This window comes from Canis lupus, chromosome 11, assembly GCF_048164855.1.
Source record: "Canis lupus baileyi chromosome 11, mCanLup2.hap1, whole genome shotgun sequence".
In the NCBI taxonomy this organism is placed as follows: domain Eukaryota; kingdom Metazoa; phylum Chordata; class Mammalia; order Carnivora; family Canidae; genus Canis; species Canis lupus.
Window position 1 is genome coordinate 14,539,139 of NC_132848.1, and position 27,243 is coordinate 14,566,381.

A 27,243-nucleotide genomic window follows, 5' to 3' on the forward strand; every position below is an offset into this window, starting at 1 on the left:
GAGTGATAGGCCGGGAATTTGAGGAGGACAGGGACAGGACAAGACAAGGGGGAAAGACAGAGACAAGACAAGAGGCTAGCTATGGCCTCATGCTGTGCCATTCACATTGTCTAGCTGAACTGCCACAGCTGCCCAAGGCACATGCTGTTCTGCTCATCACAAGTGAATTGCCAAGTTCCAAGTTTTACATGCGGTCGTTGTGGGGCAGGCCTCTGGATGTATCTTTCAGTTCATGGACTCACCATGGGAAATGAATTCATTTGTTAGGTAAGAGTAGATTTAATCTGATACTGAGAGCTGTTAAGTTACATTAAATGGTCAAATTTGTAAATATATACTTATAAATAGGATGAGAAAAATTGTAAGTCAATCGACAGTCCCAAAAATATTTATGAAAAAATAAAATAAAATATTTAATGATGTCAAATGGCAGGCTCAACTTTATCTATTCAGTAAAAAAAAAAAAGATGTTTGAAGTTTCCCAAGTTCAACAACTGGCCTATTATAGGCTCATGGAATGGGATCATGGAACAAAAACAAAAAGAATACTAGATTTCCTTTTCCTTCTCACAGACAAAAATGTCATTTTGTATTGATTGCTAATTTTATGGTGTCCTTTGAAAAAAGGCAGAACAGATATTATCAAATCTATTTTGTACATTGAGAAAACTACACAACAAAGGACTTAATTAACATGGTGGATCACTTATTTAGTGAATGTCAGAGGTAATATTAACACAAGGACTCCGCTCTGTAGTTTATCATTAGGCTGTTTGTTCTTATGGAAGCCTCTTTGGAAATACATGAGATGTCTAGATGCAAATGCATTAACTCCACAATATTTTTCTGGTGTTCACAATGTACCAGGGTCACAGGAATCATGAGAGACACGAGAGTATCTTGAGTCTATACCTGTCCTTGAGACTCTTCCAAGCTGGTGAAGGGGCAGGACAAACTACTGAAAATCAGTTGTAGTGCCTTTCTGGATTAGTCTTTTTTTTTTTTTTTTTTGGATTAGTCTTTAATGAAAATCACTGCTAGCAGTGATGTGAGAACTCAGAGGTGTTAAGAATCCCTACGGGTACAGATAAGTGTCATGGCCAATGGTAGGAGGTAAGTTTTGGATGGGATCTGGAGACCAGAGATCGATGAAGGAGACAGAAAGAGGGGCTAGGTGAACAAAGATGCAGATGTGGACAGGAACACAGCACAACTGGAGAACAGACTGGATGGAAGGGAAGGTTCCTTTTGGGGGTAGTGGCAAACATATTTGGAGAGAAGGATCAGGGACCAGTAGCATAGGACTTGTAAGGCCCAGCAAGATGGTCTGTGCCTAAGGCACAGAGGAGTCTACAGGCACAGGGGAGCTTTTGAGGATTTTTACCCAGCAGAGTAATCTAATGCAAACAGTGTTACAGCAAGATAAATCTGAACTGTGCGCAGTGTACAATCTGAACTGAAGGAGAGAAGGGAATTAGACCAGGCAGAGAGGATGAAATAAAATAATATACGTGAAATATGCAACGCATGTTAGTCCTGATATCATTCTCGCCATCTTTGCATTAACAAAGAGGGCACAGTTGGAAAAAGAGAAGGAAAATTGATGGGTAGTTATCAGGGCTGGGAGGGAATGACCCCAAGCCCTTGTTAACAGAATAGCTTTATTCCTCTGAGGTGGGGAGGAAGTGGGAGGTGATGGGTGGGGATGCAGGGAAGTTTATAGACCAAGTGGCAGGGAACCTGACTCTGATCACACACGCGGCTCGGCTGGAGTCCCCCCAGGTGAACCATAAAGATGAGTAAGAGACCACCTCTGTACTCTCCCTTCTCAAACATTTGCTTCATTTAAATGAATAAAGAGATACCTAACTTCACGCTCTTGAAATTCAAACATGCCCAGCAGCGGCCTGCCAAAGGCAGGGTTCTGGCAATAGGTACTACTTAGAGGACTGAACCACTGGCCTGGCTTAGAATTGGTGGTGCATGATGATAATAAAAGTTAATCTGACTTCTACATAGTTATATTATCACCTTTAAATCATCTATAGAAAATGACCACCTTATTGCTTTCATCTGAGCAGATCTGTTCCGTCATCATCATCATCCGGCCATTGGTACACCACCAATGCTCAGATACCTGCTTTGAGGTTTTCTTTGAAGCAAATATCAATGTATAAAACTAATTTGGGTGAAGCAGAAGAGCCTGAAAGAAGCAAAGAAGTCAAGTTTAACCCCTTCATGTCACAGATGAGGAAAGTGAAGCCCCATAGGCCAATGATTCATATGAAGCCACTCAATTCAGCAACGGCAGGGCTGGGTCTGGAATCCAGTTCTCCTGACCCTGGGTTGGCCTTAGGGAGAAAGTTCCATCCTGTCTACAGCCCAGACGGCAAGGTAGTGGTGCCCAACTAAGAAAACAGTACCTGGAGACTCACGTGGATCTGTACGGAAACCAATGAGTATTTTAGGGGATGAAGAAGGAAGATTTGATTGCTCTCTATTTTTCTTCTGTTCTGGAGTCAAAGTGTTCTCCCTTTATAGGACTTTGGAGATCACTGCAACAAATCTCTTTCTTTCTCCTTCATTCATTGTTTTTTTGATAATGCTTACAAAAAAATTTGAATGACCACCTTGGTCTTCTGAAATTCTTATATTTTTCAAGGAATGTGGGATATGCGTGTGTGTGTATGTGTGTGTGTGTGTGTGTGTCTGTGTTATGGGAGATATAATAAAAATTTAGAGATGTGATCTGAAAACTAAAGCAACAAAAAGGACAGTGATAGAAAATGAAGATACAGGAAAATAAGAGGAAAATGAATCAGGGAGTGAGCTTTGAGAGCTTCTCACTTCCCCCACTGCCCCGACATGCAATGTTGGATATCATATCAAGCGTATTTTAAATATAAACAGAAAGCTTCTTATTTTAAGAAATACTATGGGAAAGCTTTGCTTAACATTTTGGGGAAGTAGAGAATTAGCCCCCCATTTATGTACATTGCATATCTTGGTTTTCATACATTGGCTTTGCTTTTATTTATTAATTTTTTATTGTTTAGAAAAGATTTATTTATTTTAGAGAGAGAGAGAGAGCATGAGCAGGGGCAGGGGCTGAGGGATAGAGAGAGAATCCTCAGGCAAACTCCTGCTGAGTGTGGGGTCCAACTCAGAGCTCAATCCTGAGGCCCTAAGATCATGACCTGGGCTGAAATCAAGAGTCCAATGCTCAACTGACTGAGCCACCCCAGGCACCCCACATTGGCCTTGCTTTATTTTATTTTTTTAAAGATTTTATTTATTTATTCATGAGACACACACACACACAGAGAGAGAGAGAGAGAGAGAGAGAGAGAGGCAGAGACACAGGCAGAGGGAGAAGCAGGCTCCATGCAGGGAGCCTGACGTGGGACTCGATCCTGGTACCTCAGGATCACACCCTGGGCTGAAGGCGGCACTAAACTGCTGAGCCACCCAGGCTGCTCATGCTTTAAATGGGAATGTCAACATGAATACATCATAAAGGCAGGTAAGGAAACAAAAACCATGTCATGCATGGATCTAGAGATATTAACTGTTCATTTACTCAAAGGAAGCAGAAGGAAAACTCTATAAAAAAGTGATTCCTCCTACCTTACTCCCAACAATGGACTTTGGCAGGTAATACCCCAAGTTTATTCCTAGTCCTTCTCTCTACCAGAGTTTTGATGACAACTTAAGAAGATGGTATTATGTTACATCAGTAGCCCTCAAAATGTACTCAGTAAATGACTATAGAAGCTGTCCTGCAGTTGAAGATGACCTTGGCTTGGGTCTCCAGTAACTAAACAGAATCTGATGTAACTAAATGATCTTTGTAACACAGCTCGATTCTTTGGGGGGACAAGAAAGTCTATTTTCTCCTTGTGTCCATTTGGTGGTGAGTAATTTTACTCAATATGCCAATCATCTCTGGTTCTATCATTTTTAATCGGTGAATACTCTTGAAAACAAAACGAAACAAAAGAAAACAACCTGTAGGGGGAAACAGAAGAGCTCTTACCTCTCCTGAAGTCCTATGGGCTTCATTTTGAAAGGAGAAGGGCAGACGGAGCTGGTAGCTTTGATCTCAGGAGTGTATCGGCCTTGAGGGTCGACAACCACATTCAGTACCTTGGGGGCTTGCTCGGGCTGGACCATGCTGTTGCCTGTTTTTGCCTCAGACTGTGCGGGCTGTAATGCAATGGGCGACAGGTGGATCTCCTGATTTTTCTCTTTATCTTGTCGCAAGGAAAGCTGAAACTTTTCTTTCAATCTGTAAAGAATCTATAGAAGGAGATATAAAGGCTTGTGTTTTCACACCGAACAACAAAATACGATCTCTTCCATCCCAACCCAGAAGACAAACTGAAATGAAGAGTTAATAATACAACTAAGCAAAGCCTTCTGGAATGATTTCTCAGTTCTGTGGTCCTCAGATTTTTCTCAAACAGATATAGTTGGTATTTCTAGTTATTAAATAAATGTGTCCATGGATCTATTCCTCAAACAGATATTCGAAATAAAATTTGGCTAATTTTATAAGTGCCAGAAGTTAGTTTGATCACATATAGGTTTTCACTCAAAATGACTGAAAGGGAAGGCTGATTGAAAGGAATAGCCATGAAACATGGGCTCATGACATTTATAGAAACAGAGATCTGCATCTAGACAACATGTGGGAAGAAACTTGTAAAATATTAATGAGAAAAATAGTTATGCTATAAATCGTAATTTCTTGTGTTGGTAAATATCCACACCAGTCGTGTATTAACTTGAATATCTGGTAGCTTCTTCAAAAAATTAAGTTTAGGGCACCTACCAAAGGATAATTTGAAAAACCAGAATTTTATTTTTTACCTCTTTACCTTTTTAATTTTTCTAAAGATTATTTATCTATTTGAGAGAAAGAGAGAGAGAGGGAGGGAGGGAGAAGCAGACTCCCTGCTGAGCAGGGAGCCCAATGTGGGGCTCAATCCCAGGACCTTGAGATCATGATCTGAGCTGAAGGTAGACCCTAAACCAGCTGAGCCACCTAAGAGCCCCTCCCTTAAAAAAATTTTAATGCCTGTAGGAACCAACAAACATTTCACTTCTTCCATTCTCAGAGCCCTTTCTGGACGGCTAATTCAATTTATAAATGGTAGGGCTGTCATTTTAAGCTTTTAAAGGTATTGGACTGACTTTCCTGGGACACTCCATGGATGAATTTGTAAGGGAGTAAAATTTGTCTTCTGTGTACTCAGGCTTCTCCGTTAGTAAGCTTTTCTTTTCTCTTTTTATTTGAAATTTTTTCAAAAAGTATTTTATTTTTTCTAGTTTTATTGAGATATAACGGATGTATAACATTGTATAGTTTAAGGAGTACAACATAATGAATTGATATTTTTTTCTTCTCTCAATGTTGACTCCTCCACTCCAATGCCAGCAGTAACTAGATGCCTTCATCTTTCTTTAAGTATATTCTCAGGAAGTGACTTAATAAGTTAACACACATGAAGAGGTGACTTAACCCATTGTCTATAATTACAGCACTGATGATGTCTGCATTTTAAAAAGCTTTAAGCCTACTGAACTCCCTTGTTTAAATTTTGGAATCCAGTCTTAGAATGAATCACATTCACTCTAATTAGTCAGGGTGCTAAGTCTTTCTTTACTTTTCTTTCAGCGTTCCTCTAAATTCTAGTCTCCCCTATATTTGATATCTACTGGAAAAATACAGAATCTAAATACACTTTTCTTCTTGTTAAAGAATGAATAAGCAGAAAAGTAAATTGGGAAAGAAATAACCTGAAATTGTAGAGATGATAAATAACTCTGAGAATTTATTTCAGGAAAATTTTAGAAAATATTTGTCTAGTATTCTCAAAATATGTTGGTAAAACTTCTGGGTACCTACTTGAAAATAAAAACACCAATTCAGAAAGATATGTGCACCCTTATGTTTATTGCAGCATTACAGAAGCAAATCTCAGTGTCCAACAATAGATGAATGGGTAAAGAAGATACACCATACACAATGGACTATTACTCAGCCATAAAAATAACAAAATCTTGCCATTTCCAACAACATGGATGGACCTAGAGAGTATCATGCTAAGTGGAATAAATCAGAGAAAGACAAATACCATATGATTTCAGTTGTATGTGGAATCTGAAAAACAAAATCAACAAAGAAGGAAGCAAACAGAAAAACAGAAGCAGACTCCTAAACCCAGAGAACAAATTGGTGGTTGCCAGAGGGAAGGGGCTGGGGGACTGAGTGAACGGGTGAAGGGGACTAACAGGTACAAATTTCCAGTTAGAAAATAAGTAAGTTACAGAAGCGCAGGCAATATAGTCAGTGACACTGTAATGACATTGCATGGTGACTACCTTTGTCATGGTGAACACCGAGCAACGTTCAGAATGGTTGAATCACTATGTTGTATACCTGAAGCTAACTTACATTGTATGTCAAGTATACTTCAATAAAAAATACAGAAAATGGTTACGATGGTAAAAAAAAAATAAATTGTTGAACAAAATAAGATGATAAGAAATCAAAATGAAATAAAACACAACAATGTAAGATGAAAAGGTATCAGGCTGAGATTAAGAGGAAAAGAACCTAAAAAAACTGAAAGCTTGGGAGAGGGATGCGAATCTTCTTTCAAGCAATAAAGAACAGAACTGACAGTGCAGAAAACACGACCAGTGGTATATGTGGCAAAGGCAGGAGACTGCCTGGAATGTTGAGCAAAAAGATCAAGAAATGAAGATGGAAACAAGAGAAACGATGGGATACAGGAGTCAAAGGAAGGTCACAGTAAACGAGAAACCAGACTAAGTGGGAGAGAAGCCAGTCATTCAGATATTATTCAGAACTATTTTTCCAGTGCTTGCTTGCCTGTTTACATTTGGGTTTTGGAGAAGCATATTTCAAAAATGAAAATGAGAAAGCCAAGGGAGTGTCAGCTGTCTCAATAGCTCTTGACAGGTCACTTTTTACGATTGCACGGGTGTAGCATGAGCTCTGGTCCAAAGTCCTTCTTTACTTCATACACTTCTATTCTGGATGAAGGACCTTTGTCACATATTTTACAGTCAACTGTTAGGTCATTTCTGGTTATAGGTCAACTTTTTAATCTACGTAGCATGTGTACAAACTGATTTACATCTTTTTTTTTTATGATAGGCACACACACAGAGAGAGAGAGAGAGAGAGAGGCAGAGACACAGGCAGAGGGAGAAGCAGGCTCCATGCACCGGGAGCCCGACGTGGGATTCGATCCCGGGTCTCCAGGATCACGCCCTGGGCCAAAGGCAGGCGCTAAACCGCTGTGCCACCCAGGGATCCCTGATTTACATCTTTAATTAGGGAAAAGGAGAACTTGGAGAATGCAAAATGCTTATAAGAATACATATACTTAAAAAAAAAAGAATACATATACTTTAAAAATACTCAAGAGAGAGACTGGGCTGCCTGGCAAAATGCGGAAAGAATTGAAGACATTGCCACCCAGCAAAAGGGTGGTTGTCACGGAATGAAGCAGTAAGGCAGTCATTCTCAACCAGCGGGATTTAGCCCTTCAGGGACACCCTGCAATGTCTGGAGATGTGTTTGGCTGTCATACTGGGGTGGGCGGCGAGGCACTACTTGTATCTGGTGGGCAGAGGCTAGAGATGCCACTAGATACCCTACAGTGCACAGAACAGACCCTCTCCTCCCAGTAGAATCATCCAGCCCAAAATATCAACAGTGCTGTCGTTGAGAAAATTGGCATCAGGGCTCTTAAAAATCATCTGGTAAAAATCTCCTCGTTTCACATTTAGACTCAGAACACTTGGATAACTTCTGGAAGGTTAGAAATAAAGTCTAGAATTCAACTTTCTTGATTTATGCCCACGATCATTCAACTCTACAGTTTCTTCCAAAGCCCCATATCCTTTTTCCCAAAAGCTTTCCCCAAAGCCTCTAGAAAAGTGTGTCTGAGATTCCTCTCTGTATAGATCAAGGTCTGGAATATAGCAGATGCCTGTTGCTCTGTGTGAATGTGCTTCATTTCAAAGTTCAACCTCCAAGCTGATTATAGCAAGGGTCAATCAGTATCTTTGGTTTTACCTGTAAGAGCTTGTTTGAATCTCAGGATGCCATAAAGTCATTTGGTCATTTGGAAAAGGCAAACAGGAATATTGAATGAGAGAAGAGCTGTAAAAGCCAAGCTATACCAAGAGATTAAAAAAAAATGTAAGGAAGATGAGAGCCACAGAACACAGACATGAGAAGAGCTACAAAGACGTCCCATAAACCTCTTTTGCTGCTTATAATTTTCATTTTAAAAAACCTCATAAGTGGTACACCTTAAACTTACACAATGTTACATGGCAGGCATATTGCAATTAAAAAAAATCTCTTAAGTAGGTAACACAAACACTTGTTTGGGTTAAAATATGTTCCAATTTTAAAATGATGCCATCAACTAAGAACCCATAGTATTTCTTTTTACAGTATATTATAGTTGGTTTTGAAAGAGTTCATTCATTCATTTCTTAGAGTTGAACAGACATGAGTCAGTTGCCACCACATTACACAAGCAACGCTGCAGGTACAAAGATAGCACACGACCCTAACTTCTGGGAATTCATGCGCTGCCAGAAGAGAGAGATGTGGAAAAATAACACCCAGTACATGATAATATAGGCATTTTCATCATCCTCCCCTTTGTGGCCAGAAGCAGGTGCTCACAAGACAGAGTGTGAAGACTTAAAGAAACCACAGTTTGACTCCTTTATACATGGAATCAAGCTAAGGAGTCTAGACTTTTAATCCAGATAAAATTGGATTTCTTTTTTTAGAGATTTTATTTATTTATTTATTCATGAGATACAGAGAGAGACAGAGACGCAGGCAGAGGGAGAAGCAGGCTCCATGTAGGGAGCCCGACGTGGGACTCGATCCCCAAATCCTGGGGTCATGCCCTGAGCCAGAGGCAGATGCTTAACTACTGGGCCACACAGGCACTCTAGATGTGGGTTTGAATTCCAATCCCTCTTTTCACACTCCCTTCCTACTCCCAACCCATTGTATATTCTTGGTCAAGTCACTTATTCCCCCAGAATCTTGGTCTCCTCATCAGAAAAATCAGGAAACTAAAATACATTAAGTGTCTATGCAGAGAACCTATAGTTAATAATACCACGTTGTACGGTTAAAATAAAATACTTTGTTAAGAGGGCAGATTGTTATGTTAAGGCTCTTATCACAATACAGAATAATAATAATAATAATAAAGGAAGAAATAAAGAGAACAGGAGGACACTTCTGGAAGTGATGGGTAATCTATGACTATAGTGATGGTTTCATGGTTTCATGGGTGTAAACTTATCTCCAAACTCACCAAGTCGTACCCATTAAATCTGTACAGCTCTTTGTAGGTCAATCATACCTCAATAAAATGGTTTAAAAAAACACATGAAGTGTTTAGGACCAGGTAGGAAATTTAGTAGCCAGCTTTGTACCAGTAAGTCTGCCAAGAAGGGAAGACACTAAATATTGTGATCGTCATTATTTTCATTATTATTATTAAGAAGATCGTATTCTTATCTAAATGGTTTTATTAATATAAAAAAATTAGTTCAAGACATACTCTTACCCTGGAAAATAGTTCTGTCAACAGATTATTCCGGCGAGGACTCTATTCCCATTTCCCCCAATCTCTAGGGATTACATATAACAAATTAGAAGAGTGGGCTATTTACGTCCACCTTTGGCATGTTTTCGCTGGATGGTCCTCAGGCTGTAGCAGGTGTTCTGACACAGGACTTCCTGCCTCATCTACCAACACCATGACTAGAAAAACTCTTCTGTGTGGCGTATGGATGGCTCTTCTATGGGCCTCACATACCAGAACTTTCGGTGACCCAAACAGCTGCCTCCTGAAATCGCTTTCCACAAGTGACCTGGCTCGTAGATATCTCTACCCACATCTCATAAATGCCTTTGCACCTCTTAATAAACCTCTCAGTGCATTTGAAGGTTTAATTTAGATGATAAATGGTGTTCTTTCCATTGTTGATTGAGGTTTAATAAGTAATTCTTCTCAGTAATAAATTTCCTCCACCTAAAACAGACTGAATGGATTGGAAATCGCCCACACGGTTTTTTTTTTTCCTTGGAAAATTGTATTTGTCTATTTGTCGCTCCACCCACTCCACATTCACATTTGAGAGGTGCTAAATAAGCCACACATTTTAAAATGTCATGCATGTCTAATTTTATGCCTGGCAACATAATTTTTTTTTTAATTTTAAGGAAAGTAAACAATATGCCACATTTCAAAACTTTTGCCTAGCCTTATGTTATTGTTACATAGCACACATAATCCACCATTACAGCAATTTACCTATAAAATTTCATCTTTGAAAAATGGAAAACCATATGCTTTTCGTTTCTATGGTATATAGGGAGGCTGGATGCAAATAATGACATTTGATCTCTCATAAATATAATTATTGCCAGAGGGAAAATCCTGTGCTGTATTTTTCCCTTTGCCATGGAATCAACAAAATTATGGGAAACAGAATCAGAATATTATGTGTTTGACAATTGCAAAAGTGATAATAGCATAGCCATTACTGAGAAAGCCAAGTTGAAAAACTGCCTTTAAATCAAGGTCATGATCAAAAATGCTCGAACATTTCCAAAGATAAACTTGTTTTCGAGAATCACATTTGACAATCCCTAAATGTGAACTGTTGACTTGTCAGTGGTGGAGTGGCATCAGATAAATTTTAACGTCACCTTAATCCTGTCTAGTAGGTAGTATTTTTCTATCAGTGTAAATTCCTTCCTAGGTACTGCTGGTTTCTCTGTTACTTTTGAAAGTGACTTTTTCTCTTAAAGTTTAAGAGTGTGGGGTGCCTGGGGGGCTCAGTCGGTTACACCTCCAACCCTCAATTTTGGCTCAGGTCATGATCCTTGGGGGGTGGGGGGGGTGGGATGGAGCACCGGGCCGGGCTCCGTGCTCAGCGCCGAGTCTGCTTGTCCCTCTCCCTCTACTCCACCTCCTGCTCTCTCTCTATCTCTCAAATAAATAAATTAATTAAATCTTTAAAAAAATGTTAAGATTGTTTGAAATATATCATTCTATTTCTTTCACTTATTCAAGAGCGACTGGAACACAAATCAAAAGTGTTGCTTCTGTCTCTACACCCACCTCCAACTCGTTCCTGTCCCACAAAGTGGGAGCTCCACCACCCAGGAGCTCAGCCAACCTTAATTTCTTTCTTTCCTTCTCCCTGAGAGTCAGTGCACGGGAAGTCCTGTTGTATCCATCTGCAAATAAATCCCAACCGTTCACTTCTCTCCATCTCCGTCGCCATCCCTACTCTGGACGCATTGTCATCTTTGTCATCAGGCTAACATGATGGCTTCTAGGAGACTCCTGCCCCCACACTTGGCCTGGTGCTCTGTCTCCAACCACGCTCTCATCAGCGAGTACCCACTCTGGTAAATACACCTGTCAAATCACACCAAATATCTGCTTAAAACTCTCAGCTTTCTCCCTTCTTGTTGAGCCCGGAGAGGCTGAAGCTTCTTCCCACCCCAGCTGCTCCATCCACTGTATCCTCTGCCTGGGGGATCCTCTCCCCACATTTTCACATGTCTCGGAAGTCTCAGAGTGCCCTGTTCTGCTCCCTATGATGGCATCTCTTCGTGGCACTGACCAGTATTTGATTTTCAAAAGAAATGAACAGACTTCATTTTTTCAGAGCAGTTTTAGGTTTACAGGAAAACAGCAGAGAGTACAGAGTTCTCATACATCCTCATTCCCTACTTCCATAAACAATTTGCCCTGGTAACATTTTGCATTAGTGTGGTTACCCGTGTTACAATTGGTGACCCAATACTGATGTATCACAGTTAGCGGAGGTCCTTCTTCTAGATTAGGGCTTGCTCTTTGGGTTGCACATTCTACGGGTCTTAACAAAATCCATGCTGTCACAGACTCACCGCTATGATATCAAACAGAATGGTTTCCCTGCCCTAAAACCCCGTTGTGCTCCTCCTTTTCATCTCCTCCCCTGCAGCCTCTGACCAACCACTGATCTTTTCACTGTCACTCTGGTTTTGCCTTTTCCAGAAAGTCAAGTGCTCGGAATCATACAGTCTGTCTACTATTCGATTAGAAAAAATACTAACTGCATTACTGACCATGTCCCCCTCTAGAGGCCAGGCCCCACCAGAATAGGGACCTTCCCCGTCTTGTTCTCTCCTTGGCCACAGCGCCAACCACAGGTGCACAGTGGAGCCTCTGCAGGAATTTGTGGATCAAATGAGTGGATGAACCTACCTGCCGACCCCCTAGAGAGCAATCACCTCTTGATCACTTTTGAGACATTCCTTTCTCAATGTCTTCTAGTAGCTTTGGAACCCACTTATCTAGGTTTCTGACTTTTATGTTGCTGCTTGGCAGAAATCGGGCAAAGGAGAGCTGTTCCCTGGCCTCAAGTTGTTGAGAGTGTGGCCACTGCGGGTCCTTCTGCCTCTGGAGCCCAGCATGTCCTGGAGAGATTTATCCCATCAATGTTGCACATGCAGGAGCTCCCTGAGTTCCAGATGCAGAACCTGGGATATCTCCTCCACAGAGAGAGCCTTCCTTCCTTGCCGTTGCTCTGATCCATCTTAGCCCTTTGCTGCCTGTACAATCCCTATTTGGAGCACTCTCTACCCCTTTCTAGTCCCCTCTTCCTCCCATCTTTCCATCTGAGAAGCAGAAAAACACTCTCATTGTAGCTGACAAGAGAGAAAACAGCACTCAAGGCTTCCTGTACTAAGGAAAAGAAGAACCACATATTGTAAAGTGCAGTTAACTCTAACAACAACAACAAAAAACCCCAAAACAACAAAACCCACACCTTCTAAAATACTAAAAAAAAATCCAGCGGTCTCTACCACAGTTCCCCTACAACCTCCAACTTTGCCTCATTCAATTTTTTCCCCTAAAGCTCCAGCATTTAATACACCAAAATCGATTTTCTTCCTCAATCCTTAAATTAGTCTTTTGTTTACTGTTCCACGATTTTTAGAAATCTTCTTTCTAAAATCATTCCCCTGGAGGCAGAAGCCTCTGATTCATGACGATGAAAGCTTGAGGATGTCCTTACTATTTCCTACGTTTAGACTCCAGGAAATATGTCCATCATCACCCTATTACAGGCCTTAACTATTTTATATTCTTAGACCTACACAGCCTCTGTCTTTCCCAACCCAGCCCTAATCTTTCTAACATCAACCTCTTCCCAGCAGGGGAAGCATAAACGAAGAGAAACCAAAAAGACACTTAGCAACACTGTTGGATGTGGAAAGGGTGAGTACTGTGATGTGTTTTCGGGGGCATTTAAAAGCTAAGGAACAGATATTTTTGAAAATGTACAAAATTAAAAAAGAATGTAGCACAAAGAAAAAATATTAAAACCCATTTGTAAAACTTCAAATATTTTAAATTACATCACAGAATTTTTAAAAGAATAGGAAATTTTACCAAAGTATTTGAAAAGTAGCCCTTAACTCAACACCAAATAGCACTGCCTAATTGAGTGGGTTTATTCTGGGTTCCTTTGTTTTTTTTTTTTTTTTTTTTTTAAACTAGAAATACACTTTCAAAGGCTACACACTTGTAATTTATAGAACTATTTGCAGTGTATATTTTCTTATACAATACTTTTTTGTATTCATTCACCCAGAAATTTAGTTGGCAGTGAATCCTCCAGCCTTTGAGCCTATACTCATCTCCTTTTAATGCCTAGAATTTCATAGAATGCTATCTAGGTCCTTTAAAAAATAAAGAAATCAGCACTATCCAAGATGTAAGCCTGCCCCTAAGACATGTTTCCTTTTAAAATTTTTCCTGAGTTCCACAAAGGTTATATAAAAGAAGAAATAAAGTGAGCCCAAAGTGTGCCCATGAGACCTGAATGACTTTGAGGGCTCCGGGGACCTGGGCAATACACTTTCTAAAGCTTCATTCCAGGTTGATGGGGTTACTAAAAGCCTCGGGGCAACCGAGGCCTTACTCTGCAGGTCAGAATCCTTAATTCCACAGGATTCCCTCTACCTGTCAGGTCAGAAGATTCCCAATCTAACAGGACTGTCACCTTGCTTCTGTTCCCAGGCTTTTCAACATTCATTTGCATGGCCATGTATCCAGTATTCTTAAGCAGTGGCTCAGGAAGGGATAAAATATATAAAGAAGCAAACTTACCATCAAACACGTTACTATAATAACAAAGATGCTGAGAAAAATGACAACAGCGTAAAATCCTTCTTTGCTCCAGATTTTGTCCGCTTCGTGCTGCCCTTGTAAAACATTTTTCTTTAAAAGCAAAACAGAAAGTCCGATGTTAAATGAGAGTTTGAGGAGACTGGCATTCTTATCAGACACTCAGCGTATTTTTAGCTTTATTGCATGCAGTGCAGAGCAGCACACCTACATCCCCCGCTGCCGGCCGCGTCTCTAAGGCGGGGTCCTCACTCATGACAGGTGGCTTGATCCCCTGCAGGAGAGCAAGCCTGCCTCACGTGGCCTACTGGGGCCTGGCCTTCGTCAACACCCCTCCAACAGCCTCTCTTCGAAGTTACCTGGCTCATAAAATAAAAGAGTTCTGTTCTTTGCTGTGTTGAGGCAATTGCTTCTGCAGCTTTCCTTGCTCTGCTCCAAGGCCCCTCCCACAACCCCGACTCCCCGCTCTTGACTTTTAAACAAAAGTGAAACAGGTGCAAACAAGATCTCACGATGCCTTTATAAACAGAGCCACAGTGTCAGCATCATTTCCTTCTTTTTTTCTCCTCTTTCATAAAACCTTTTTATTTTTAATTTTTTTCTTTCAATGCAGTCTACGTTGTCAAAATCTGATTGAAGTTCACCTCAACTGTACAGATTGTTAGGAGATTATATTTTATTTAAAAGCAACAGGGAACAAGATCACAAAGTCCAGAACTGCTTGGTAATAAAAGGTAAAATATGTAGTTTTATTTGTGCTTTTCAGATTTTTTTTTCTTCTACTTAGTGGGTGGGAGGGAGGAGGAGAAGCTGAATAAAATGTGAATGAATGCCTTAGTTTCATACCTATTTGGTATCACACGTTAGAATGCCATTAAATTTTATAATTCAGTGAGATTTACAGATTTAGAGCTAAGGAAACGTTAGCTTGAAACCAAAGGTCTACAGGTAGGAGAAACATAAGGGTTAAATCAAGTCAAATGCTTCTGCTTCTCTAAAATTCCACTTTGGTAAAGTGTGCCCTTTACTCCCTTGAGCAAGAATCCTCATCTGTCCTTGGATAGTGTCTCCAACAATTAAGAGAGACTTGAGCAACAGGATGTTGAACGATGGAAAGTCACATGGAGAGAGGCTGCAGAGAATGAGAAGTTATCCTGGGCAGGTGGACACCTGGCTTAATGTCATCGCCGGGGTGACTTCAGCCTCTACTTCGTGGAAGAGAGGATCCACCTAGCTGATCCCAGTCAACCACAGGATTATGGGAAATCAATAGTTGTCTCAAAAAAAAAAAAAAAAAAAGAAAAAAGAAAAAGGCCTTGAACAGAAAACTATTCTTGTAGGTGTCTGAACTTTGAGATCATTGTTAATTATTTTTCAAGACTTTATTTTTTTATTTTTCAAGACTTTAAAAAAATAAAATACGTTTAACATTTGTAATAGACAAAAAAAATATTTGCCTTAAAAAAATACTTCGTGAAAACTTTTATCCTGGAACTCCAGTAAGTGTTGCTGGGGAACAAAACAGAACAGAAAAGATCTTAGGGTTCAGTTGTGATGATAAAAATGACCTGAGGCAGGGACGCCTGGGAAGCTCAGCGGTTGAACGTCCGCCTTCAGCTCAGGTCATGATCCTGGGGTCCTGGGATCGAGTTCCACATCGGGCTCCCCGCAGGGAGCCTGCTTCTCCCTCTGCCTGTGTCTCTGCCTCTGTCTCTGTGTCTCTCATGAATAAATAAGTAAAATCTTAAAAAAAAAAATTGACCTGAGGCAGACTTCTATTGTTTGAAGGAGTCAAGTTTCTATTTGCTTATAAAACATTTATATGCTCATCACCACATCTTGCCTACTTCCTAAGACACAGATAAGTTCATGGATATAAGAAATGATTTGCATATATGTAAAAAATATGTAAGGGGTAAGCTGAGGGAGAATCTGAAAACACTTGCTTGATGAAATGACTGGAAACCAAGAATCCTGCCAGAAAGGAAGTCTTGGATTCAAGTGGTGACTTGTCTTTTACTCTGCCCTCAGCCAGATCATATTTAATATAATACTCCTGAAAACATAGCTGGAAACTAATAGAAAAGAAACTCTTGTAGGAATCAGGTATAAATATGGAAGTGAGTTTTTTTTTTTTTTTTGTAAAATAACAAACTAAATAACATCTATTGCGTGCTATAAAAGCAAACGAGTTAAGCCTTCAAGTAGGCAGCCTAAACTTGTCAGATTTAAGTATGAGGATCTGAGCTTTAGTTCATGTAAAAGTTGGATAAAAAGGGGTGGTTAGGTGGGTGGAAAGAGATTTTGTGTTCCTAACCTGATTTGGTTCATTTCTTTTTCTTTTTTCTGCTATAGTTCGACACCTCCTGGAATATCAACATGTTCCTTTCTGCCTAAGACAAATCTGTTTTCTTTTCTCTTTTAACTAAAGTGGTGATGATGGAAGAATTAACCTCCTACCTGCCCCCCCCGCCCCGAACTCCCAGTTAGAAAGGCACATGTTTTGAACTCCTAGAACTTAGTCAGTGCACTTTCTTGGTAAATAGATTTCCTTCTGAGTCATGCTATTACTGCTGAGCACTACTGTATTTGTACAGAGATCTAAAAAAATTGATAAGGACAGGGTAATAAATGGAAAAGTTTGTTAAGATCCCACAAGTCAAAAGATTATAATCCACATTAATCTGCAATCTAACCTTTGCATAAGGTTAATGTGATGCCTTTATATTTTGTCAAGGGACTGAGGGTTCAATAATTCAGAGGTTCCACAGCCAGGTCGAGCCTAAAGCCACTGTATCATCTTTACCTCGTATTTCATAGCTGCATCTACCTACATCGCTTTGCCCTTTAACTTCGTTGCAGTGAAAGGAGCTGCTGGGTTGTGTTTTATCTTATTACTTCAAATTTGGGCAGTTTCCTGTATCTGTAACATGGCTTCTCTATGTCCTGTTTAATAATTTGATGCACTATCCTTGTCTTGTTGGGGTTTTTTTTTTTTTAACCAATTCTGATCCCAAGTGGTGGGAGACATCCCAAATGCGAGGAGAAATGATACAGAGGCTTCAGGAGATATATCTTTAGAGAAGAGATGAAGCACACAGAATAAGAATGAAATGGAAATATTATAAATTATCTGGTTAATTGATTGAATTAGGCAGATAAATGGGGTGTATCCTACAACAATGTAATTTTGTTTGATCCTTGCCAAATTTCCACTGTATTCTCCACAAAGTGAACAGTTGTTCTGAATGATCCGACACAGGTTAGCATTAATTCTATTCCTCCTCTGCATTGTATGGCCAGAACTCTAATTCTTTAGATTGCTGGCTAATGTTCTAGTTTCGAGGAACAATCACCATACTCATGGGTTATGGCATATATTTATTTGGTATGTTTTTTTCTCTTTGGAAATATTCTATGAAAGTATCACTCAGCAAATTGGCCTGTTATTTTTATTTTTATTTTTTTGGCCTGTTATTTAAAGAAGGCAACTTTCTCCTTTGAGACATAAGACCTGTCAAACTGCAATGATTTGCAATTAAACGACATCAGCAAATCCTAAATATTTTTTTCATTCAGTGCAGAGCTTGCTATTTCAATAGATATTAATTAATTAAAAAATTTAAGATTAATTTCATAAATTAATTTTTTCATAAATTAATTTTTAAAATTAATTTCATAACATTTAAAAATATAAACTAAAATAATGAATTTCATTCCATTTCCTTAAGATGTAACTTACTAGGCAACAGCATCTTATAATAAAATAATATTGACGTGCCTACATCATTCTAGGTCATAAAAACATATAAAAGAAATAATGTCTTTTCTCCTAAAAAACTCAGGTTCAAAGTGAAAACAGATGAATAAACAAAAATAATTCTCTGGTATTTTTGTTTTCCAAGAGTCATCACTAATTAAAAAAAAAATCAAGCAAATACAGAAATGGCAATGACCAAAAACATGTCCTTCCCTGAAAGTAATTAACATAAGTTTAGAAATCGATGCTTTAAGACATCATTCACAATATTCTATAATCCAGATAAAGGATGAAAAACCAAAATACCAATATTCTTTTTTTTTTTTTCCTGTTAATCGAAATGTTAGTTACTACAGCACAGCTATCATTTTGGGATAAAAATGGGAAAGAATGGGTTGGGGCCTAAGCTGTTGTCACACATTAATGACAAAGATGAACAGAGAAATGGGGAGACTCACAGAATACTGTTACCAGCTTAAACAAATACCAACAGATGCCTCCGCGGTGCCCCTCTGGATGCTGTGTGGCTGAGGCTCCCCATGACTGGAGGTGGCTTTCTCTTCCTTCTGCTTTAGAGCTTCAGGGCAGAGAGGGTAATGCTGGACCTATTCTAGAACTCCCTCAACAAAAGCCTCAAATAATCCATCTGTCCTTGGTGAAACGCCTCTTCTATCCAACTAAAATACTTCCTAGTCTCCTACAATGAAACATTTTCTAGATTCTAGATTTCCTAGATTTCTAACTTCCTACATTTTCATAAAACATATCACGTTTTGACCATCAAATACACTTCCATTGCTCAAGGGCAGTACGGACCTGTGGTCTATGGTGGGTTAACAGTTCTGTGACAAGCTCCTCATCGTCACTGGGCTGAGGTGTGTTGAAGGACAAATACCTGATTTTAACCATTTTTTTTTTTTTTTGGGTGAGCTTCTCTTGGTTCGCAAATCTGGATGACTCATTAAGCTGCTGTATTCCTAAAGCATTCAGAATGGCATTTAAACTCAGAATAAAGCAACAGGGAGGAATGCTTATAATATTCACTGAAAGCTTACAGGAAGAAGAATACATGAACCCAAAGGTCTTTTTAAATTTTGAAAAAATTGTCCTGAGTGAGATGATGTGCAAGGCAGTCTGTCGAGGGCCTACATAGGGAAATAAATGGGGTTTGGTTCGATAACAGGAGGGAGGCTCTTCAGAGTCACATGCAGTTAGGGCTAGGGAGGGGTTTGAGGGTTGAAGCTCATATGGATTCTTTCCCCGGCCTCTCTAAGGCAGGACGTGGCCTCTTCTTCCTCAAAGCTCCTGTGGCTCGGTGTGGTAACGTTACCATACACCTCCCCCCGTATCCTCCTCAGTTGCTTACGTCTTATTTGCTCCACAAGAACAGAAGCTCATTGAAAGAAAAAAAAATGTTTTATTTGTTTTTATTTATTTGTTTATTCATCTGTTTGTCTGACGGTGGATATTACCTAGCCCAGCACTTAGGCCCCTCGAGTGTGCATTATATGCCAGGTACTGAAGAAGGGAACGAGAGAACAGATCCAATGAAATGGCACATGCTCTCAAGGAACCTGGTGTGTAGAAATAGATTTGAAGACTGAGACAGAACAGGGCTTTTGGTGCTAAGCTTGATGAAAACACAAAGCAAGCACCCACACCTGTGGAGGGACAAGGGAAGGCTCTGCTACGTAGTAGACTGAACTTGCAACACGAAAGTTGTACAGATGGGTCAACATATGCACAAGCCCGGAGGGAAGAGACAGTATGGGGGTGTCCCGGTATCTACTGAGTCTGGAGTTGCTGAAGCATAAACTAGGAGGGTGTTGTTCAACAATCAGACCTTATATCATATTAAGAAATCCAGACCCGATTCTACAGCGTTTAGGAAGCCATAGAAGAATCATGACCTAAGGAGGGCAGGGCCAGATTTGCTTTTAGAAAGATCACTGTGTGCGGCAACAAAGAAAAATCCCCTGTGTGTGTGTTGGGGAGGGGGGCAGAGCACAGAGAGGGCAGGGAGGGAGCAAAACTAAATGCAGCAAGACCAGCTGGAGGCTGTTGTTACAGTCGTGGTCAATGATGGAATACATCTTCATTCTGCCAATAAAAAATTGTCCCGCATTCAAATTATATACGGTGCCCACTCTAGGTGAGGATTTTCATGTAGATTTCTAAAATTTAATTCACATTTCAAGTCTATAAGATAGAGGCTATGCCTTTTTTTTTTTTTTTTTTTTTTACTAGACCCATTTTGGAAAAGAAGAAACTGAGGCTCAGAGAGGCTGATACTAGGCAAAGACAGACTTATTCTCGCATTAAATCACCTGCCTAAGGTCACGTGCACCTTAAGTGCTGGTTTGGGACTCAAACTCGGTCTTTTTTTTTTTTTTATGATTTATTTACTTACTCATGAGAGACACAGAGAGAGGCAGAGACACAGGCAGAGGGAGAAGCAGGCTTACTGCAGACCTGTGGTCTATTGTGGACCTAATGTGGAGCCCAATGTGGGACTCCATCTCAGGACTCCGGGATCACGACCTGAGCCAAAGGCAAATGCTCAATCACTGAGTCACCAGGCGCCCCTCAAAATCAGTCCCACATCAGAGCTTTTTATACCACACCTGTGATAGCTGCTGAAATGCGAGGCATTGTGCTTTCCTGCAAAGGGGAAGAGACTAGGCATTAAGATGTCTAGACGTCAAATGTTGGTTTTCTACCTCACTTACTCGTCACTTTGATGAAGTCACTTGATTTCTAGGGGCCCTACCTCCTTCTGCATTTATAAAACATTCACATACGTCCCCCAGAGTCTGATTCTATGATTCTGTGGATTTAATTACATCTATTCAGGATGGTGATCATTCCAGAGAGTTTGTTACGTTGGGATGAAGTAGAAGAAGTAGAAAAAGGGACAGAATTTACTCAAGAGTGGGGATGTTGGAGACGGTGGGGACAATTTATAAAGGGCCAAATTTAGAGAACAAATCTGGATGGTGAGAGAAACTTAAAAAATGCCCAATTTATGGACGACAATATCCAGAGTTCTTGAAATTAGGTTTCAGAAATCAGAAATCAGAAAACAAAATGAACAAAAAATGCATTTCAAATTCCAAGGTTGTGGACAGAGGTGAGTATCTGGTGACTATTACGACAATGAAGGCGGTGAGGAGCACACCTGTTAGGGGAGAAAGATACAGGGGTGGTTCTTCTTTGAGATTTCAGTGTCAAGTAATCACCTGACAAGTATATCCAAATGGCTTTCCTTCCATAGAATTTACTGGATAAGTCAAAATAAGTTACAAGGCCGTAAAGATTCGGAGGAGAAAATGTCTCGGAGTGGATCTTTGATGTGAAAATAAATTTCCTTAAGGAATAAACATACTGAGTATGAAGATCAGAGATTTCTGACCCTTAGGGAGATTTTTATTATCAAATAACACGCAATAAACAGCTTTCATTTCTACGCCTCCTGGGATCGAGTTACCCTGTCATGCTAACTGTGCACATTTTCTAAATGAAATATTCCATGAACAACATACCTCAGGGGAGACTTCTATAATTCCAAATTGGGATAAACTCTGATGTAAAACATTTATATTGAGTGAACGCAGCACTTCCTCCGATGGCAGGGCATCAGGAATTCCTGCTTTTCGGTTTATAGGAGACACAAATAGTTCAACACTGTTCTTCTTTTCCTAGTAAAAGCAGATTATTTGTGTATGTTAACAGACATTGTACACAGCTTCGGGAAGTGTTCTCACCTTTTCTCTAGAATCATTAAAGAAAATCAGAACCCCAGGGTCTCCAAAGACATCCTGGAGATCACATTTGTTAGTTACGTATCACACTTAATATCATCGGCCCAAAGCCTGGACTCTTCCAATGGCTTTCTTTCAAGATTTGTAACTTTGTATTTCACTGGATGCTGGCTTAATTTCCACTGCATACTGTAATTTTTGAAATACAGCATTCAGATGTGCCCAGAGTCGTCGTGTATATGGAAGCATTTTAAAAACCAAATAAATGAAATAAACCCTGATACCATAGTACCATTGTCAGACATCACTGCTCCATATATTTTTCTGACTCGTATTAATCTGAAGGCTGGACTAACTAAGGAAGCTGAGGCTAGATGAGCTTGGAAGTTGCTTCCCTGCTCCTGTCCTTTACCTCAAATATATTATACCTTAAAAATCTACCCTCGGTAGAAACGCGTATACTGTGCAGTAATAATCATGGTACTTTCCTCTGAGTATTACCTGGTAGCATGACCTCATTAGCTGACATGGTAACGGAGGATTTCTCACCCTAGATGACTGATATGCCACATGCGCACACGAGAGACTGAACACTGCACAACAATAGCATTGTCACCTCTCCTTCACAACTTCTACAAAGCACTTGAAGAGGGCATCGCTGTTGGTCTTTTCTCTGTGGTTCATGCTAGCAAACGTTCTTTCAGTGCAATTTGTCATAAGCTCAGCTGGGTATGAAACGCAGTGTCCTGCTTGCTTTGGCTGCACAGACACTAACATGCAGGCCTCAGTGTACCTCTCACAATCCAGGGAAAAAAACCATCTCCGTGTCTGCAGAGGACATCGGATAATGACTTCATATAGCATAATGCTGATGTGACACCTGTCTATAATAACTTAAATAGTTTCTGACCTAATAACAACAATAGTAGGAACAGATCACTTGTCTGGTGCCTGACGCTCCCGCGTACCTTACATCTATAATCTGATTTAATGCTCAGAACGCCTCCAGGGTAGAGGTATTCCAGTTATGGGCACTTTGCAGATAAAGAAACCTAAGTGGCCTGCCTGAGGTCACACGCTGGGGTCTGGCCAAGCTGTAGACAGAGGACAGTCCTGTCTACCTGCTGCCAAAGCACACACTCTTAATCACTGTGCTCGGCCACCTTAGGCATCACCGGAGCTCCATTTGTTATAATAAGTGATCTTAGAAACAGACTCATATAAAGGCCACTGACATTCTCTGAGGAGGAGCACATACCTCCCTGGGTGTGACAATCCTCTTGTCCCTGCAAAGAGCTATTATGCTCCTTAAATCTAAACATAAAAGTATATCTAAGCACAGGCACACACAGTTTAGGTGTAGATGTAAAACAGCTATAGCACCTACATCTTCTCACTTGAGCAAGCTAAGCCCTGGATACAAATCCTCAAATTAACTCTTTCAGGATACCGGGGCTAGTTGTATTTCCTCATCGGGGGTACTGTGTTATAAACTTCGGTGGTTTGCTTGTTTGTTTTTTAAAGTCTACTTAGTCCCAAGAAATAGTTGATTCACAGGATAGAAGTTATTAGGGGGCCCGAAACAACTCACCCCCACACACATAAAAAAGGAAGTGAAACAAAAACTCTAAGCCAAAACCAAAAGCAAATTCTTCTCCTTAGCTGAAAATGCAGATACCAATGAAAGAGAAAGATGAGCTCAAGCAGGAGCATAAGAATTTACAGCAAGGAGAACATACAGTAGGATGTACGAAGATGCCAAAGTCCCTCTTCACAGGAACCTTAGGTAATTAGCTTTTTTTACATAGAGATCATATGATTTGAATTTGCCTTTCTCTGCCCTATGCTCACATCCACCTCCATGTGTAGATGGGGACATATAGTTGGACGACATCAAGGTTCCCAAACACTGAGGGAATGGGGAAAAAAAGGACGTGGGTGATTGATAGCTAGGTCTGACATGGGCCCCCTACAAAGGACCTTCGGGTTTCCTCGTCCCCACCCCAGATACTCATCTAAGTGCTCTCCTGACTTTTCAGCGTTACCCATTCTTGCGTTCCATTTGGGGTGCTGTTCTTGAGGACTGGTTCTTCTTTACTCTTTATTCTAAATCCTCTGTCTTGTGAATTCACTATCCTTTATCCTGATGCCTTGAGGGGTTTTAATAATTACTGTCTGGAGACAGTGTCTTAACTGATGTAGAAGCTTTCACTCTTAGGGAGAATCTTTTGGGACTGGTGTTGGGTAGTAGGCAGCCTTGAACTAGGAGAGGGTCCACAAACTTTTTCTGCAAAAGGCCAGCCAGCACATATTTTAGCTTTCAGTTTAGCCAAAAACCTGTCACAACTACTCAACACTGCCATTGTAGCATGAAACCAGCCATAGTCAATATGGGAACAGATGGGTGTGGCTTGTTCCAATAAAACTTTCCTCGCCAAAGACAGGTGGTATGCCAGCTTTGGCTCATGGGCCATAGAGCGATAGCATGGGTGTTCTTTATTATCAAAGTCTTTAATGAAAATCAAAGTTGGAACTCTGGGAAAGCAAGATGTAGGCATCTTACAATGAGGCGGTTGATGTGTACTTGCTGCGGTAAGAGTCCTAAAGCTGCGGCCACTCCTTGGCGGAATATCCGAAGCAAGGTTATGTTCAGCCTGTTTACATCCATTTGCAGTGTCTGAAAAATATAGAAAAAAACAAGTCAAAATTACAGCAAATCTGTGGTTCAAGACATGCAGTTCCTGACTGATGACTGGCCGCAACAATTTCTGTGACTGATCTATTCACACTCGTGGTGCTTTATTGCATTTTTAGCGGAGATCAAATTACTGGGACATTTTAAGTGAAATTTTAAATGGTGTTAGTTAAAAAGATGGTGCAATTCGTCATAATAAATAATGCAAATGAATAATCAATTCATAAGGAATTTTACTGAAACATGTGCTGGTCTTCAGTGTGAGCCCAGACGACAGAATGGAATATATGGCCTCCTACATTTCAGTAATCCAGGCCTTGGGACATCTTTAATTTATGCTCACACACAGTCACGTGCTGGGTAAGTTCCATAATGCCAGGCTTGGCAGCTTCTCTAAATAGTGATCTGCTGCTAGTGCAAGGCAAAAGAAAAAGGCGCAATAATGCATTTTCAAACTCTGGCATGGAAGCCAATGGTATTGATAACTTGGTCTAAGGTAAGCAATTGTTATTCAATTGTTTGGGCAAATACTCTTAATTTTCAGGTTAACTTGGAAAAAAAGACAACTAAATATTTAAAAATGCCTAAAACACAAATCAATTTACAAAATTAATAATACAGCCTTTATTTAAGCCACAGGTACTATCACTACCGTTAAAACATGAACTAGTTAACTATGTATTTTCAAAAATGCATCCTGATCATTTGAGATAGATACTTTGCGAGATGGGGAAACCAAACCTTTATGCATATCTTGTAGTGAAATAATAGTTCATTAACTTGGCTGTGGTCAGTTATCAATAATTATATTCAATAGTTATTGAATACATCAATTATTTTGGTACATCAATATTGTATTGTATATTGATACATCAATAACTACATCAATAACTGTTGGATGGTTGCAATACCATCTATTCTATGAAGTGAAGGACACTTCTCTGTGCACGCTTACCTGATAAAGAGATTGGCTTACACGCATAATCTACTGTGGTCCAAAACCCTCAGAGGACCTTTTCACAGATTGTTGTAAAAGGAGAATGGAACCGTTTTTGAGAATTTATCATTTTTTAAGAATATGATACAGCTTCTATACATAAAGTTAGTACAAAATAAGTGATTGGCAACTGGACCAAATGCCCAAATGCTATTGGAATGAGAGGGAGTTGGGGAGGTCAAAAGAAGTGAATGGTTCCTGGTCAAAATGGCAGACCCAGCTGGAGCTCCAGACTGCTTTTACACCTTGGGATCTTTTAATGCTTGCACCGGGTCAGGGGTCATAGAGGTTGGTCATGTTAGGAAGCTGGAATTGGACACCTTGCAAACAACTGAGATCCAGAAAAGGGCATAACCGTTTAAAAACTTTAGCTAACAGTCCCATGATATGGTACAACTTGCTTCTGGGAAGGGGAAAAGAATTATGTTGGGGGACGGTAGCAAAGCCATATCAAAACCATCAGAGATACTTTTTAAATTAATACAAACCATCAGATAGTACATAATTGTCTGCTATGTATTCTCTGTACTTTTCTATAGAGTTCTTTCGAATACAATTGAATACAGAAAGTAAGACTTGAGCTCAACCCTAAAGGATGAGATGAGTTGGATCTGGAAATGCAGAAAGGGAGCAAATATTATATTTTCAAGCCTGCTTTACGTTCTATGGAAGCATGCCTTAAGGAAAATCCAAGAGATATGAAAAAACTCAGTCCACCTGGAGGTTCTGAGAAGCAGAGGCTTCCTTCCTCTTGGCTCTGCAAGCCTGTGGAAACTGGCACCGATATGAGATATTGCACCGAGCAGTATCTTACTTCTTGCTCTTTGCAAGACCAAAGATGGGTTCCTCGGTTCCCGCAAATGCTGATTAGGAAACACTGACTTCTGGCTCACCCCCAGTGTTTGTCAGGCAGGCACTGCTCCTGATCCCCACGGGCAGCATTTGGAGCCGAGACTCTACGCTGGGAACTGAGAATCAAGGGGGTTGTACACACACTTGAGAACTCAATTCCCAGGGCCATGATTAGCTCAAAGCTTGTCACTGTGGAAACAGTATTAAAGTCTAAGTTCCTCAGATTAAAATGGCAAATGGATGTGAAATGGGAAGTCAAGATTAAAAATGACTCAAAGTGCCCACTTTCCAAGCAGGCAAAAGCTGTGCATTTAAAACAGAAATTAAGACTACCTAACTAAAGTAGAGAAGTGAGTTGAAGTAATTAGTTTAAAAATTGCAATCAACTGGCTCATGGCATCAAAACATTTGGATAATCTGCCTCAGTTCTCTGCTTGCCTGAGAAAAGCTGGCATGTATTTCTGACTATTCCCCATAAAGCTGTGATGCTAAAATGAAGTACAAACAAGTAAATACATGCTTGAGGGTCTTACATGTGCCAGACATTCTATATGAGTGCCACTAAAGAAAAACAAAGGACTCTAGACAAAATGAGAATTTTATTTCAGAGAAAATCAAAGTACATGAATTCCTGTAGCTAGACAACATACGTTCTCTCCTTCCTTCTGGGTAGATGCTACAGACACAAAGCTTCTTTTCATCTAATTATGTGAAATCATAACTACTATGATAGAATATAAATTTCCATGGCAATAACAGCAGTGTCACAACTTCAGAGTTACCACAAAATAACACAAGATATATTTGAGTCTGAATTCTAAACCCATTTAGGCATTTGTACTATTTAACATACAAATGATTTAAGCTTTTAATTTCAAGAGATTCAAGTGCTCTTTCCAAAT

The 27,243-nt window shown here is 40.0% G+C and overlaps 1 protein-coding gene across 4 annotated transcripts in view; it reads right to left on the reverse strand.

Moving 5' to 3' along the window:
• PTPRR (protein tyrosine phosphatase receptor type R) overlaps positions 1–27,243 on the reverse strand; it is a 233,805-nt gene that overhangs the window by 82,922 nt on the left and 123,640 nt on the right. For 3 of the 4 annotated variants that reach the window (XM_072843272.1, XM_072843273.1, XM_072843274.1), the window contains 4 exons: positions 24,361–24,474; positions 21,579–21,734; positions 14,259–14,369; positions 4,037–4,299 (listed from right to left, as the gene is read on the reverse strand). In XM_072843272.1, coding sequence (XP_072699373.1) covers positions 4,037–4,299; positions 14,259–14,369; positions 21,579–21,734; positions 24,361–24,474 — 644 coding nt within the window. Of the gene's footprint in view, positions 1–4,036; positions 4,300–14,258; positions 14,370–14,635; positions 14,660–21,578; positions 21,735–24,360; positions 24,475–27,243 lie in introns of those variants that run through there. The other variant, XM_072843276.1, reaches the window with a different exon arrangement.